This window comes from Diabrotica virgifera, chromosome 3 (genome assembly GCF_917563875.1).
Source record: "Diabrotica virgifera virgifera chromosome 3, PGI_DIABVI_V3a".
Taxonomy (NCBI): Eukaryota; Metazoa; Arthropoda; class Insecta; order Coleoptera; family Chrysomelidae; genus Diabrotica; species Diabrotica virgifera.
In genome coordinates, this window is record NC_065445.1 from 120,638,789 (window position 1) to 120,654,072 (window position 15,284).

The 15,284-nt window shown below is 32.8% G+C and overlaps 1 protein-coding gene across 2 annotated transcripts in view; it reads right to left on the minus strand.

The window, feature by feature from the left end:
* LOC114343580 (phosphatidylinositol 4-kinase alpha) overlaps positions 1–15,284 on the minus strand; it is a 218,426-nt gene that overhangs the window by 11,403 nt on the left and 191,739 nt on the right. For both annotated transcript variants that reach the window (XM_050645477.1, XM_050645476.1), the window contains 2 exons: positions 13,246–13,492; positions 6,287–6,446 (listed from right to left, as the gene is read on the minus strand). In XM_050645477.1, coding sequence (XP_050501434.1) covers positions 6,287–6,446; positions 13,246–13,492 — 407 coding nt within the window. The remainder of the gene's footprint in view (positions 1–6,286; positions 6,447–13,245; positions 13,493–15,284) is intronic.

The window sequence follows — 15,284 nt, forward strand, 5'->3', positions numbered from 1 at the left end:
TTGGAATATGCATTGAAATAACCGTCCGTTCTCTTGGATAGTTCGTCACTTAAGGGGGAGGGGGGTATGGTTTGAAAATGTTAACAAAAACTACTTGACCGATCGACCTGAAATTTTGCATAGATTTTCTTTAGACATTTCGTAAGGTAACGCTGTCGAGATATTTTTTGTTTTATGCTTATTATTTGTTTAACAATAATAAATATGTTGATTTTCACCCTTTTTTACAAGAAATTTCGATGTTTTGACTTCTGAGTGTTGACAAAAACTCAAAAATTGTTAAAACTACAAAAACTCGACAGCATTACCTCGAGAAAATCATAGGCTAATAAAATCTTTTTAAATTTTTTGTTTCGCATGATCTAATGACGAGTTATGATGTCCACCACAAAATCAGTTTTTTAGGTGTCTGTAAAAATTTGCCACCGCGTTGGCTGGCTTATTTTTCAATATTTTGACTTCAATTTTTTTTAATATTCTTTGAATTGCACTGAATATAATTATTGAATTTAAAAATAAAATAATTCTACAATAGTTTCAAAAAAAAACACAAAAATGTGCTTGAAATGTTAATTTTAAACCATAGCCCCCCCCCTTAACTCAGACAGAGATGCGTGCTGTCGCCACAATAGGGAACTTGCACATTTTTTTTATTACATAATAATGTTCAGTTTTGTATAAAAATGAGATATCCAAAATTTCACGCTTCAAAAACTCATAATAACTTAGAAGTACAAATTTAAAGTCTTCTTTATCTTAAAATAGTTCAAACGACCCGTGACGTCACAGAGTTTGACTATGTGGTTCAGTTTATGGTTATATTTACGTATATTCTTCTTCTTTAGTTTATTGGCCTCCACCTACTTGGGTATTTAGCCAGATCGTCGTCGGGGAATAAAGGAAAAATATTTATATTCTAATGACATTTATCGTATGTCACTGTAATAAAATATACCAGTTTGTTGAGATTGCAGTTTGATACAGTTTTTGAAGGAAAGGAAAGAAGGTTTACTATTGAAAATAAAACCATTTTGTAAAAGTACAAATTTTCTATGAATAGTTCAAACGATCAAAAACATTTGTAACGTTACATAACTGTATTTTCTACTGACGTTTATAATGTCTAATCCAAAATTATATATACAATTGGTGTAGAATGTAAACATATGCTTTTTCTCATGAGGATCTTTCAGTGCGTCACAGTTTTTCGATTTCTTTCTAACGCGTTAAATTGCATGTGACAGAAAAAAACGCACGTCGGTGATTACATTTCGTCGGTGACATTTATAACATTTATTCTAGATGTCAATAGATGGCGCTATAATCGAAATAAATTTTTTTCGAATTTTGGCGCTATTTTCGAATTATATAATATATCTACGAATATAATCTGTACAATTTATAAGACTATACAAATCAAAGGAAATACCATTTTATAAATGCAATAAACAGAATTTATTTGTTTTTATGCCAAATTGCAAATAAAATTTGACAACTGTCAGATTTAACTAAAATGTCATGTCACTAAAATGTATATTATCACGGACTTACCTTTTTTTCTATTATTTGTGACGCACTGAAAAATGCTCATGAAAAGAAGTATACAACCCAGTGACGTCACGACGCGTTTTGGGGTGGCTGGTATAAGTTGAATTTTTAGTCGTCTTTAGGGGCCAAACGAAAGACAAACAAAACTTTTTTATTTTTGATACAGGTTCTAAATTATGTTCTGTTGTGATTTATACCATTTTTGTCGAATTTAAAATTTTATGCAAGTTCCCTATTAGGTATAAGAATTGGAAGGAGCATCGTTAATAAAATAAGATTTGCAGGCGATACCGCAGTAATGGCAGAGAATATAGACGATTTACAAATTCTTCTAGAAAGCACTACCAGAGAAAGCAAAAAGATGGGACTATCAATGAATATACATAAAACCAAATACATGGTGATCTCAAAAACCCCTCTTGGCAACATACATCTGACATTAGAGGATAAACCGTTAGAGAGAGTCGACAGTTAAATACCTCGGAGCAATTATAAACTCACAGTCAGATCAAATGAAGAGATAAAGGAAATAATAGAAATAGCTCGAAAAGGATTTATAAAATACAAGTCAATGTTTACAAATACGAAATTAAGTATGGCTATCAGATTGAGGTTCGTCGAATGTTATGTTTGGTCGCAACTACTATATTGGGTAGAAGCTTGGACTCAGAAAGCACAATCTGTTAAAAAATTGAAGGCATTCGAAATGTGGCTATATAGGCGTATTCTGAAAGTTCCTTGGACTGCAAAAGTCTCAAACGAAGAAGTGTTCAGACGAACTGGACTCGACAGAAAGCTTATGAACGGGTGATTCCATTTCAGATCATTCGATTTTGGATCAAAAAACTTTTGGATCTCCAATTTGTCTGAAAATTGGTGTATAGTATATATGAATGTAAAAATAAGACATTTAAGGTCGAATTGTCTTCTTCTTCTTCTTTTTTTCTCAAAATGTTATTTTAAGCGATTTTACAGTGATTTGGAATTTAATTACAACATATAAACAAATTTGCATTTTCTATCGTAAAGTATCAATGGAAAAAATAATATTTTAATAGAAGGGACTGAAAAATATCATTATATGGCATTATAAAAAGTTATTTTGATTCAAAACAAGTTTTTGATCAAATTTTAGTGTAGAAAACGTTAAAATGCCGTCTTTTACACTTTCCTCCATTCCCAAAATACATCACATTCGATTTGGCTGAAAATTTGCATAATAATTTTACAATACAAAAAAAGTTACATGCAATATCATAGTCAAAAATATAGGTGTCTACTGTAAGTACAATTAACGGAAAATATAGACCACATGACAAAAATTGTTAAAAATAAATTGTAATAATTCAGTTTCTATCATTTTTATCGAAAAGTTAAAAACGGCGGAGATATTGAGCAAAAACGGTTTTCCTTAAAAATCAAGATGGCGGTTAAGGTAACGGAGGAATTCATTCGCGATTTTAAATTTAGACTAGGATTGACCCCCCTACATATTAGAAAAATAAAATTTTGGACAGCTCGGCATGCAAGGTCAAATGCTATCCCGACTGGACTAATATGCTTTTGAGTCTGATATTATTGCATGTGACTTTTTTTATATTGTAAAACTATTCAAATCCTTTTAACTACTTAAAGTCCTATGTTTTGGCTATCTGTGGGCAAATTTTCAGCCAAATCGAATATGATGTATTTTGGGAATGGAGGAGAATGTAAATGTATTTCAACATTTTCTACACTAAAATTTGATTAAAAACTTGTTGTGAATCAAAATAACTTGTTATAATTTCTTATAATAACATTTTTGAGTCCTTTCTATTAAAATATGATTTTTTCCATTGATACTTTACAATAGGGCTTTTCATTCACAGTCATTTGTTTCGAGCTTCTGTCACATGTCGTATAATCCGTGTATATTAATATTATACACAGATTATACAACATATGACAGAAGCTCGAAACAAATGACAATCGATGAAAAGCCCTATAGAAAATGCAAATAAATAAACACCTAGTGATAATAATAAATAAAATGCTAATAAAAAAAATAAAAAAATAAAAAAAGGCGGAAAAAAAAAACAAAAAAAATATAAAAAAATATACACTGGGGTGCAAAATTAACCGGACACCTTAAAAATGGGTTATTTTTGATGTCTCGAATTTCCTAAACCTGTTGTCCGATTTAAGTAATTTTTTTAATATATAGCCTTACTCTTTAGCAATATCGCTGTAATAGTATTGTTGCTAATCAGTTAAATTTTCATTGTATACCGGGTGTATCAATCAAACTGTGTTTTTTTCTCAAAGTTCGCATCAGCCTGTGGAATATTCTAGCATTTATAAAATACTGAAACTAAAATCCAACTATAGCCTCATGTTTTCTCAACATTTTGTTTTTTGATTCATTTGCTTATGTTGGATAATAAAAAAGTTAAGTACTTTAATAACTAGCCATGTTTTTCATCAATACAGCGTGTTTTTAAATAATAATTGGCAAACTTTAAGGGGTAATTCTGCATGAAAAAATAAGACAGTTTGCTTTATCAGCGATAAAGCCTGCAAATGCTTCGTTTCCGAGATAGGGGGTGTTAAAGGTTTTCTTACAAACTGACGATTTATTTATTGCTTTAAAACCGGTTGAGGTATGCAAATGAAATTTGGTGGATTTTAAGAAGTAGTTATTGCACATTTTTTGACATACAAGTAAGAATTTAATATTCACCATTGGCGCGCGTACGGGTAATATGAGGGCTTATATTACCCGCATGCGCGCCAATGGTGAATATTGAATTCTCACTTGTATGTAAAAAAATGTACAATAACTACGTCGTAACACCCACCAAATTGCATTTGCATATCTCAACTGGTTTTTAAGCAATAAATAAATCGTCAGTTTGTAGGAAAAATTTCAACACCCTCTATCTCAGAAATAAAGCATTTGCGGACATAGGTTTATAAAGCAAACTGTCATTATTTTTTCATGTAGAATTACTCCTTAAAGTTTGTCGCACTTATTTAGAAACACCCTATATTGATAAAGAACATGGCTAGTTGTTAAATTTCCTAACTTTTTTATGTTCCCTCTTAAGCGAATGAATCAAAAACAGAATGTTGAGAAAAGATAAGGCTATAGTTGGGTTTTAATTTGAGTATTTTATAAATGCTAGAATATTTCACAGAGTGATGCGAAGTTTAAGAAAAAAACACAGTTTCATTGGTACACCCGGTATGCAATGAAAATTTACCTGTTTAGCCACAATATTATTACAGCGATATTGATAAAGAATGAGGCTATAACATATTAAAAAATCACTTAAATCGGACAACAGGTTTAGGAAATTCGAGACATCAAAAATGACCCATTTTTAAGGTGTCCGGTTAATTTTGCACCCCAGTGTATAAAAAAATAATAGAAAAAAAATATGATAATTAAAAAAATATAATAAAAAAAATATGTAGATAAAAATGAATGACGAACTTGGATAGTCCATAGTAAAAAGCTTTCGAATTAAGTAGAGGGCTAAAGAAGAATGTTACAGTTTTTGCTGTGGAACTCTGAGAACATCATTTAGAAAAAAAAATACAAAAAAATATATTATAAAAAATTATTAAAAAAATACAAAAATAATTATTTATTATTAGAATTGTTTATTAGAGATTAATATTAGTATTAGTTTTAGGATCAGATACGAAAAAATGACTAATAAAATAAAAAATAGTAAAATTGGCGAATGGATTTAGTGTCCGCAGTCATATTAACCCACATAAACAACAACAAATAAACACCAAATGACTGTAAAATCGCATAAAATAACATTTTGAGAAAAAACAGAAGAAAAAGAAGAATTTTTGACTTTAAATGTCTTATTTTTACGTCTCGTAGAAGCTATACACCAAGTTTCAAAAAAATCGGAGATCCAAAAGTTTTTGCCTGAGTGATTTGACATGGAATGTACCGAACACAATTAAACTAAGAAAAACATCGTATCTGGGCCACATACTTCGAAACGATAAATACGTTCTGCTACAAGTCATTACGCAAAGAAGAGAATCGGGAAGAAAAGGCTTAGGAAGAAAGAAGAATCTGAACAAGAAAGAAGATCTTGGCTGAGGAATAGCAGAGATTGGACTAACCTCACTGTTGAACAGATATTTCTCGTTGCAAACGATAGGGAAGCCTTTAAAAAAATGATCGCCAACCGTCGTTAGAAGACGGCACAATAAGAAGAAGAAGTTCCACATATCATTGTTTGTTATTCTTTATTCCCTTTAACTAGTTTTGGGAAATAAGGCACACTTTTACTAAAAAAATTATTTTATTAACGTTTCGACGCCCAAATCGGGTGTCGTTGTCAAAATACAAAAAATATTAATGAATTAAACAAAAATGTTGTTGCTTAGTAAAAAAATTCTTCTAATAATTTATTTAATCTGACTCATTTATATCGGCAATTCAGACATATATTAAACGTTTTAAAGTAGCAGACTTTAAAATGATATTGCCAATATTTATGAGTTGCGTTCCTGGGACGACTTTATTGAAAGATAGTTCATTCTATTACGACATGAAATAAACGTTAATAAAATCATTTTTTAGTAAAATTGTGGCTTATTTCCCATCAAAACTAGTTAATTGCAAAAATGCCACAAGAAAATAGCTTCAGAACAACATTTATTCCCTTTGCTGTATTGTTTATTTTTACATATTATCTAGTAATGATCAAGGCTGAAGAGTACTTACCGTACTGCGAGGTATGCTTGGACACATAAATCAGAGAACCATTTGAAAGGTGCAGCTTCCATTTTCCCACCCATTATCATAACCATTTCGTCTGTTAGTTTTATGTCGGGTTCGAAACCCAAATTTCCTCCGGGAGAAGATTCAAACATAAACCCAAAGTCTGAAAATAAACAAATGTTAAAGCACCAGTTAGTTCTCGAGTTTACAATTTGTACATATAGGTCTGGATCCCGCGTATGAAAAAAAAGTTGATTAATAGCAAGCTGAAAATTTGTTAATAGCTTAAGGGTGTCTAGTCGGACAAACTTTGATATATGGGAACACTGGAACAGAGGAAGTTTTAATTGTGGGACAGGTTAAAAATTTGGAACGGTCAGACCACGAAAACGGCACATGTATTTTGTCCGACAGAACAGACTTAAACTCTCCGAACAGAGATTAAACTCTCATGCAAAAATCAGACTGCTAGTTATCACCAAATGGGCGTTTTAATGAGTGGAACATGTAGAATATGTCAAATGACATTAATTATGACAGGTGATAAATAGCAGTCTGATTTTTGCATGAGAGTTTAATCTCTGTTCGGAGAGTTTAAGTCTATTCTGTCGGACAAAATAAATGTGCCGTTTTCGTGGTCTGACCGTTCCAAATTTTTAACCTGTTCCACAATTAAAACTGCCCCTGTTCCAGTGTTGCCATATATCAAAGTTTATCCGACTAGACACCCTTAAGCTATTAACAAATTTTCAGCTTGCTATTAATCAACTTTTTTTTTCATACGCGGCATCCAGACCTAATACATACATACATACAGTTTGTACGGTCTGAAAAGCGTAGTTGAAGCCAGTCGCGTGAATAACCATACTATAATTATAGTACACATACTATAATGACACTACTTTTCTCGGTGTGCTGAACGGAGAATAATCAACAAGGTATAATAGGTGAGTTAAGTACACTGCGCGTCAGAGAAAACGGGCACCCTAAAAAATGGGTCATTTTTGATGTCTCGTATCTCCTAAACCTGTTGTCCGATTTAAGTATTTTTTTAATATGTTATAGCGTTTTTATTTAATAATATCGTTGTAGTAATATTGTTGCTAATCAGGTAAATTTTCATTGTATACCGGGTGTGCGAATCAAACCGTGTTTTTTTTCTTAAAGTTCGCAACACCCTGTGAAATATTATCGCATTTCTAGAATACTGAACTTAAAACCCAACTATAGCCTCAGGTTCTCTTAACATTCTGTTTTTTGATTCATTCGCTTATGCTGGATAATACAAAAGTTAGGTACTTTAACAACTAGCCATGTTCTTCATCAGTACAATGTGTTTCTAAATAAGTGCGACAAACTTAAGGGGTAATTCTGCATGAAAAAATAATGACCATTTGCTTTATAAACATATGTCCGCAAATGCTTCGTTTCCGAGATACGGGATGTTGATTTTTTTCTTACAAACTGACGATTTATTTATTGCCCTCAAACCCGTTGAGATATGCAAATTAAATTTGGTAGGTTTTAAGAGATAGTTATTGCGCATTTTTTGACATGCAATTAAAATTTTTATATTTTCCATTGGCGCGCATACGAGTAATATGACCGATCATATTACCCGTATGCACGCCAATGGTGAATATAAAATTCTTAATTGTATGTCAAAAATGTGTAATAACTCCGTCTTAAAACCCACCAAATTTCATTTGCATATCTCAACCGTTTTAAAGCAATAAATAAAACATCAGTTTGTAAGAAAAAATTCAACATCCCGTATCTCGGTAACGAAGCATTTGCGAACATACGATTATCAAGCAAACTGTCATTATTTTTTAATACAGAATTACCCCTTAAAGTTTGTCGCACTTATTTAGAAACACCCTATACTGTACTGATGAAGAACATGGCTGGTTGTTAAAGTACCAACTTTTGTATTATCTAACATAAGCGAATGAATAAAAAACAGAATGTTAAGAAAACCTGAGGCTATAGTTGGGTTTTAATTTCAGTATTTTATAAACGCTAGAATATTCCACACTGTGTTGCGAACTTTAAGAAAAAAACACAGTTTGATTCGTACACTCGGTATATAATGAAAATTGACCCGTGTAGCAACAATATTATTACAGCGATATTGTTAAAGAATAAGGCTATAACATATTAAAAAATTACTTAAATCGGATCACAGGTTTAGGAGATACGAGACATCAAAAATGGCTTATTTTTTGGGGTGCCCGTTTTCTCTGACGCGCAGTGTATATCCCGACCATATTCCGAACCCCGCCGACTTGGCGTGCTGAGCGATTTCGACGGTTCATTTACCCCATCCCATACGAGAGGTGATTGTACCTCCTTACATGTCTTTCCCCCTGGCGAGTTGAGGGACATGTCCTTTCCTTATGGCGCGTCCGCATTGGTCAATTTTTCGTGCGTTTTGAACTAATGGTTCGTCGCAAGAATTTGCGTCGCAAATTTTTACCAGTGAGGACGCGGTGCTCAAATCATTTGATCTTCGCTCGAAAACGATAACCGATGGAGCGAGTGCGTCGAAAATTATTGCGTCTGATTTATGCGACGAACACGTCCACACTAGCACAATTTACTTCGAGCACGCAAATATTTGCGACGAACAGCTGGTACGCACGAAAAATTTACCAATGCGGACGCGGCATTATATGTCCATTTCACATTAATAAATACGGTATGCGGCAAAATAAACAGTACTGAAATTCTCTCTCTCTCTCTCTCTCTCTCTCTCTCTCTCTCTCTCTTGTCCTTTCCCCATTACTGAGGATCGTGATTTCTTCCAATATTCCTAACAATGTTTCTCCATTAGTCTCTATCTTCAGCTGCTCTAGGAGCTTCGCAGAATGAGATTCCAGCTGAATTTTTTATTTGGTCGGACCATCTAGTTGGTGACCGTCCTCTTGATCTTTTCCCCAGAACGTTTCCAGTACTCTCCCAGGTACTGAAATTCGTATGCCTCAAATTTGTATGTGCCATGTGCCGAAACGTATTGAGTGGTTTCTGAACGTTGTTATAACGTTTGTCAATATCATGTTAATGTTATACTTCAGGATGGTTTTCAGTTTTGCAGAAAAAATTTTTATAATGGAGTACTATTTTCGGCCATACAGAAAAGGTCACGAAAATGGTCCAAGCTTAAAATCAACAGTGGTTTCAGCAGGTCAAGATAACCTGTCACACTGTCAGAGAGTCTCTTCGAATACAATTATAATAATAATAATTCAATATAAAATAAATAAAAATAATAATTCAATAAATAATTCATTAAATAAAAAAAAAGACTACCAACTCTCTTCTGAAAATAGAGTCTGTCTTTATAACTTAGAAGGGAGTTGATGGTACCAAAAATATTTTAACAAATGTATATTGTTTAATAAATGTATAATAGATTATGGCAAGTTAGTTAATAAATTATAAAAATAGATTTAGTAGTTTAGTAAAAAATGTAAAAATATAAAAAAATTATCTGTAATCCCATCAGGAAAAAACGACCTGGATTAGTCACTAGAGGCCAGGTCATATGTATAAACAATAAATAAAAAAAAAATAATAATAATAAAAGTCTCTTCGAATACTGTGCGATCATTTTTGGAACTTCCACTCACCAGAACTAACGCCACCAGATGCGTACATATGTAGAATGCTGAAGGGGTCACCGTCTGCCATTTCGGAATTGAGGACTAAAATTAAAGATTTTTTTGTGCCAAAGGCAGTGGCGGATCTAGAAATTTGCCTTGGGAGGGAAAATTTGCTTTAGGGGGGAACTTCCAATGAAAAACCAACCAAAAGACATAAAAAAGATAAAGTTCCCTTAATTTTCCTAACTAGCGTGTTTATTGGGTTAAATTTGTATTTCTGTGGTTTCGGTTTCATGTGAGCTAATATATTTATGTTTGAACAATTTTTTTTTCTTTAATTTTGGACCTTGTTAGGGTGGACATATTCTCATTTTCCCTCCCCGTAGATCCGCCACTGGCCAGAGGGCATCTTTAACATCTGTTTTATCGGGAACGTGCGTCGTCGTGAATGATGTTTGCAAGGCTATATCATGTTTTATAGATATATATAGTCCGTCCGCTATAACTTTTTCCATGCGGTACGATTCATTTTCAATCAAATTAAGTCAAAACATAAATTGAAACGAACGTCGATGTGTATATACATTTTGTATACTGTATACTATATAGGATGAGGCAGATAAAGGGCCTATTAGAAATATCTCGAGAACTAAAGGCAACAGAATCATGAAAATTGAAATGAAGGGGTTTTGAAGACTGATCTATGTAATGAAAATATTTTCATCGATTTGGTACTTCCGGTTTTACCAGAAGTTGCTTATAACTTTGTTTTTTTAAATGAGACACCCTGTATATTTTTACATTTTTGGATTCTCCTTGATTTCTTCTTTCTTAAAATATGAGGTTTTCTAATATTATACAGGGTAGTTTAAAAGATAATTACGTTTTTTATTCATTTCGTAGCAACTTTCACACCATGTAGAATTGTAGTAATTTGAGATCAAAATCTGTATTTATGTTCAAACGATTTTTAATATAGTCTGCTATTGTTAAGAATTATTAGTATAGCTAAATTTTTAATTTTAGTATACAGGGTGGGTCGAAACTCGGAATGAATATTTTCTGAGTTTTCTTAAATGGAACACCCTATATTGTAATATTGTAATGACATGATATTTTATGGTACTTTCTTACTTCTTAAGTATTCCCTATACCTAACTGCTTTAATTTGTGCTTAATTGTTAATCGCACCAACAATCTTAACTACGTAGGTATTTTGATAGCTCAACCATTATTGGCAATTTTAAGTATCAGTCTAGATTAATATGTATTTATTTCCAAAAAAATTATTAGTGATTGAATATTTTCACGGCCAACAATAAAATTTCACGTATTTTGTGTTGCAATTAATGTTTGGCTTTAATCACCAATAACTCACAAACTAAAGCAGTTAGGTATAGGAAATGCTTAACAAATTAAAAAGTACCGTAAAATAACATTTCATTACAATACTAAAATACAGGGTGTTTCATTTAAGAAAACTCAGAAAATACTCATTCCGAGTTTCGACCAACCCTGTATACTAAAATGAAAAATTTAACTATACCAATAATTTTTAACAATAGTAGACTATATTGAAAATCATTTGAACATAAATAGAGTTTATTATTTCAGACTGTTACAATTCTACCGGGTGTGAATGTTGCTACGAAATTAATAAGGAAACGTAATTATCTTTTAAACTACCCTGTATAATATTATAAAACCTTATATTTTAAGAAAGAAGAAATCAAGAAGAATCCAAAAAAGTAAAAATATACAGGGTGTCCCATTTAAAAAAACGAAGTTACAATCAACTTCCGGTATAACCGGAAGTAGCAAAGAGTCCAAAATATTTTCATTAAATAGTTCACACCTCAAAACCCCTGTATTCCAATTTTCATGATTCTCTTACCTTTATTTTTAGAGATATTTCTAATAGGCCCTTTATCTGCCTCACCCTGTATACTACACACATCGGCGTACGTTTCACTTTCTGTTTTGACTTAATTTGATTGAAAATGAATTGTACCGCATGGGAAAAGTTATAGCGAACGGACTATAAATAATCATAAACATTTCAATATTCATTTCAGTAGTTTATTTTGCCGCATACTGTAAATGCAATTCCTATTAGACCGGGCAGTATCGTCGCCCCCGCTAGCGCAATTATTCCGATTCGATTTTTTTGCACAAACTTACTCAAAAAGAGGTCCTTATAACATATCCACAGGGTGCCGGGCGGTGCCGTGGTCGAAAAATTTTTTAAACATTTTTTTTTAAACAAATTCACAAAAATAATTTTTTTATTTCCAAAAATTTTTTTATATAATTTGGGTCATTCTGAGCAAAAAAGTTCTCCTGTCATTTTTCTCTAAAATTGACTGTTGTCGAGTTATACGCGATTAAAAATTTGAAAAATGCGAAAATGGCCATTTTCAAGGCTTCATAACTCGATCAAAAATGATTATTATGAAATTCAAAAAGTGACAAAATCAAGATTCAAATACCTTCTTTAGCGTTCTGAAGAGATTTTTGTCATTATTTTATTACAGTTGTCATTATTTGTCATTATTAGATACTGCCCGGTCTATATCGTGGTTTAGTATCATTCATTCAGGTATCAAATATCGTCACATCGGCCCGAGGTTTACGAAAGTCCGATATGTAGATTGTAATTAACAAATAAATTAACAAGTAATTAACGCTAATTATCTTATCTTTCACCGGATATCATCACATCACAAAATAATTGTATTTGACGCTTATTTTTCCTCATTGATTATGTTTTCAAAACTATAATTTTATGGGCCTGGCGCAATAATAAATCCCATTCTCCAGGGTAGGAGAGTCAGGTTGGAAAGGGGTCATTCTAAAATCTAGTAATCTAGTATATACCCAGTACCTACTGATATTCCTTTGCTTCGAGAACTTGTCTACTTTATTTTGTAACTGAATATCTTTATGTTTACTTTATTATTTACGTCAATATTCCGTATTCTATATAATTTGTTTGTTTTTACATTTGTTTACTATGTTTCTTTTATTTGATTTTTGCTTTCATCTTCTATGTATTGTAAACAATCGATCAAAAGTATAACGAAGGAAAATTAAATCTTGCCACTCAAATCAAAGCCACTCATGACTGAGTGGCCTTGCAAAGATTTCAAAGAAATTCACATTATTTTATCAATTCTTCTGGGAATTATATCTTGAGTAAACTTGAACAATTATTGTAATTATTCTTACATGCGAATTTGCTTAAAGTTTAAAGTTATAAAATTGATATATCCAATCCTCTACTCATTTTTTTTTTGGATTGGACGTTTCTGAAATACCGTACGCACTAACCGTTTTATGGGTTTAATACATACTTACCAATATGTATAATATGCCCATCAGTATCTAACATGATGTTGCCGTTGTGTCTATCTTTGATTTGTAAAAGAAATCCGACAACGCTGTAAGCTGCCATTGAAATAATAAAATTTCTTCTAGCATTCTGGAATTCTCTGGTACTTTCATCACCATATTTTTTCAAGAAATATTCATACATTCCGATATCAGTCTGTCTACCTAGCTGATCTCTTGATTTGGCATTAGGAACACATTCTATGACGCCACACTAAAAAAATGCCATGGTTAATGCTAGAGATTGTAAAAACATTATTACAAACAAATCTTATATCAGAATTATTAGATTTTTAAAATAAAATAGACACAATATTAGGATAAAACAACAAAGTTATATTTTATAATTCATTTACTGTGTCAATAATAATTAAATAATGCATAGCTGTTTGGCAATATTTGATATGGTAATCTACTTTAATTTTTACACATTAAGTATTTTACCTTCGACTTCGATTTTACCTACGACAGAACTATGTTATTTTTTTTCTTTTATGGCCTTTGGAAACTGCGCCCATCTAGCCAGCAACACTTCTTAAAGTCAACGCCTAACCAAACCTACCATACACCAAGACCATTACGAATCCAATCGAACAATCAAGGGTAGGGAAGGGAAAAAAACTTTTCGCACCCAGGGGTCGTACAGGATGATTAACTACAGACTAAGTGATAAGTCGGAATGGGACGTTTCATCGCCGCCGGTTCATCGCCAGTCCATTTCATCGCCGTCCGTTTCATCGCCGGCTGTTTCATCGCCAGTTAGTCAGTTGATTCTGAGATGACACGACACGACGTTAAATTCAGTTCAAAACTTATGACAAATAAAAAGATAAAAAATATTATTATATTAATTTACTGTTCTATTTTTACTTCCCCTAAATTTGATACTAAATAATATTAAATTTGTAGTGTTAAATTATATTTTATATTATAAAATTTTAAAAGTCTATTAAAAGATTAAGTATGGCAACGGGAAGGGTCATATCTCGCATTTCCTAGAATTCCTAATTAATATTAAAAATAAATAATAAATGTAACTGTCGAAAATTGGTAGAAAATTCGGAAATATATCAGTTAACAATTAACTGACTGGCGATGAACCGGCTGGCGATGAATCGGCCGGCGATGAATCGGCAGGCGATGAATCGGCCGGCGATGAACTGGCGGCATCGAAACGGCGGCGATGAAACGTCCTACACTAGGTTCGCTTTCAAGATGCAGTAGAAATAAACAAACCAAGACACGTTAAATACTACTAGGAGCACTCCCGAATCATAATTTACAATGTATAAACTTTGGAAATCGTGATTTGGGATTTACAATGTATATACTGTAACAAAAACGAGCGTTCGGGTATTTATTTACGACTTTATTATTTATTTATACAAGTTTACTTTACAAACTTTAGCTTAAGACTAAACTCTATTTACAAAAATTATGCCTTATATATCCTAGTCGTTATTCTCGATCATTCCGGGCTAAGCCAGCTCTCCGACTATCGTGTGACCTTCCAACAACCGCGCGTCGGTTCCACGTATGGCGTGCTTCGATCTAGACTTTTCTCGGCTTACGTCTTGCGGCCGGTGACTCATTGTTTTGCTACATTGCTCCCCTCTTAAGATCTGAGCGTCCCGATCAGCAACTCTAGATGAAGGCCCAGGATGGCGGAATCTACACGACTCTCCAGCTTTGCATACACCCTTCAAAAAGAAATAACAGTCTACTGTCTTTGAAGGATCCGACATCTTCGGGTTCATGCAACACACAGTAATTCGTACGCCAGTTTCCCTGAAGACCACTTCAAGCATGCTTCTCACAATCTTCCAATCCAGATTTTCTACTGCATGGCCTATTTTTGGTAAAGCCAAATCTTTGATGTCATAATTACACACGATTTCCTTCAAATTAGTTAGAGCACGCCATATGTTCTCGTAGCTTGGCGTGTCCGTATAAGACTTCCTGGTCACCATATACAGCAAAGATCGAGGACCATCTTCCAATCTCAG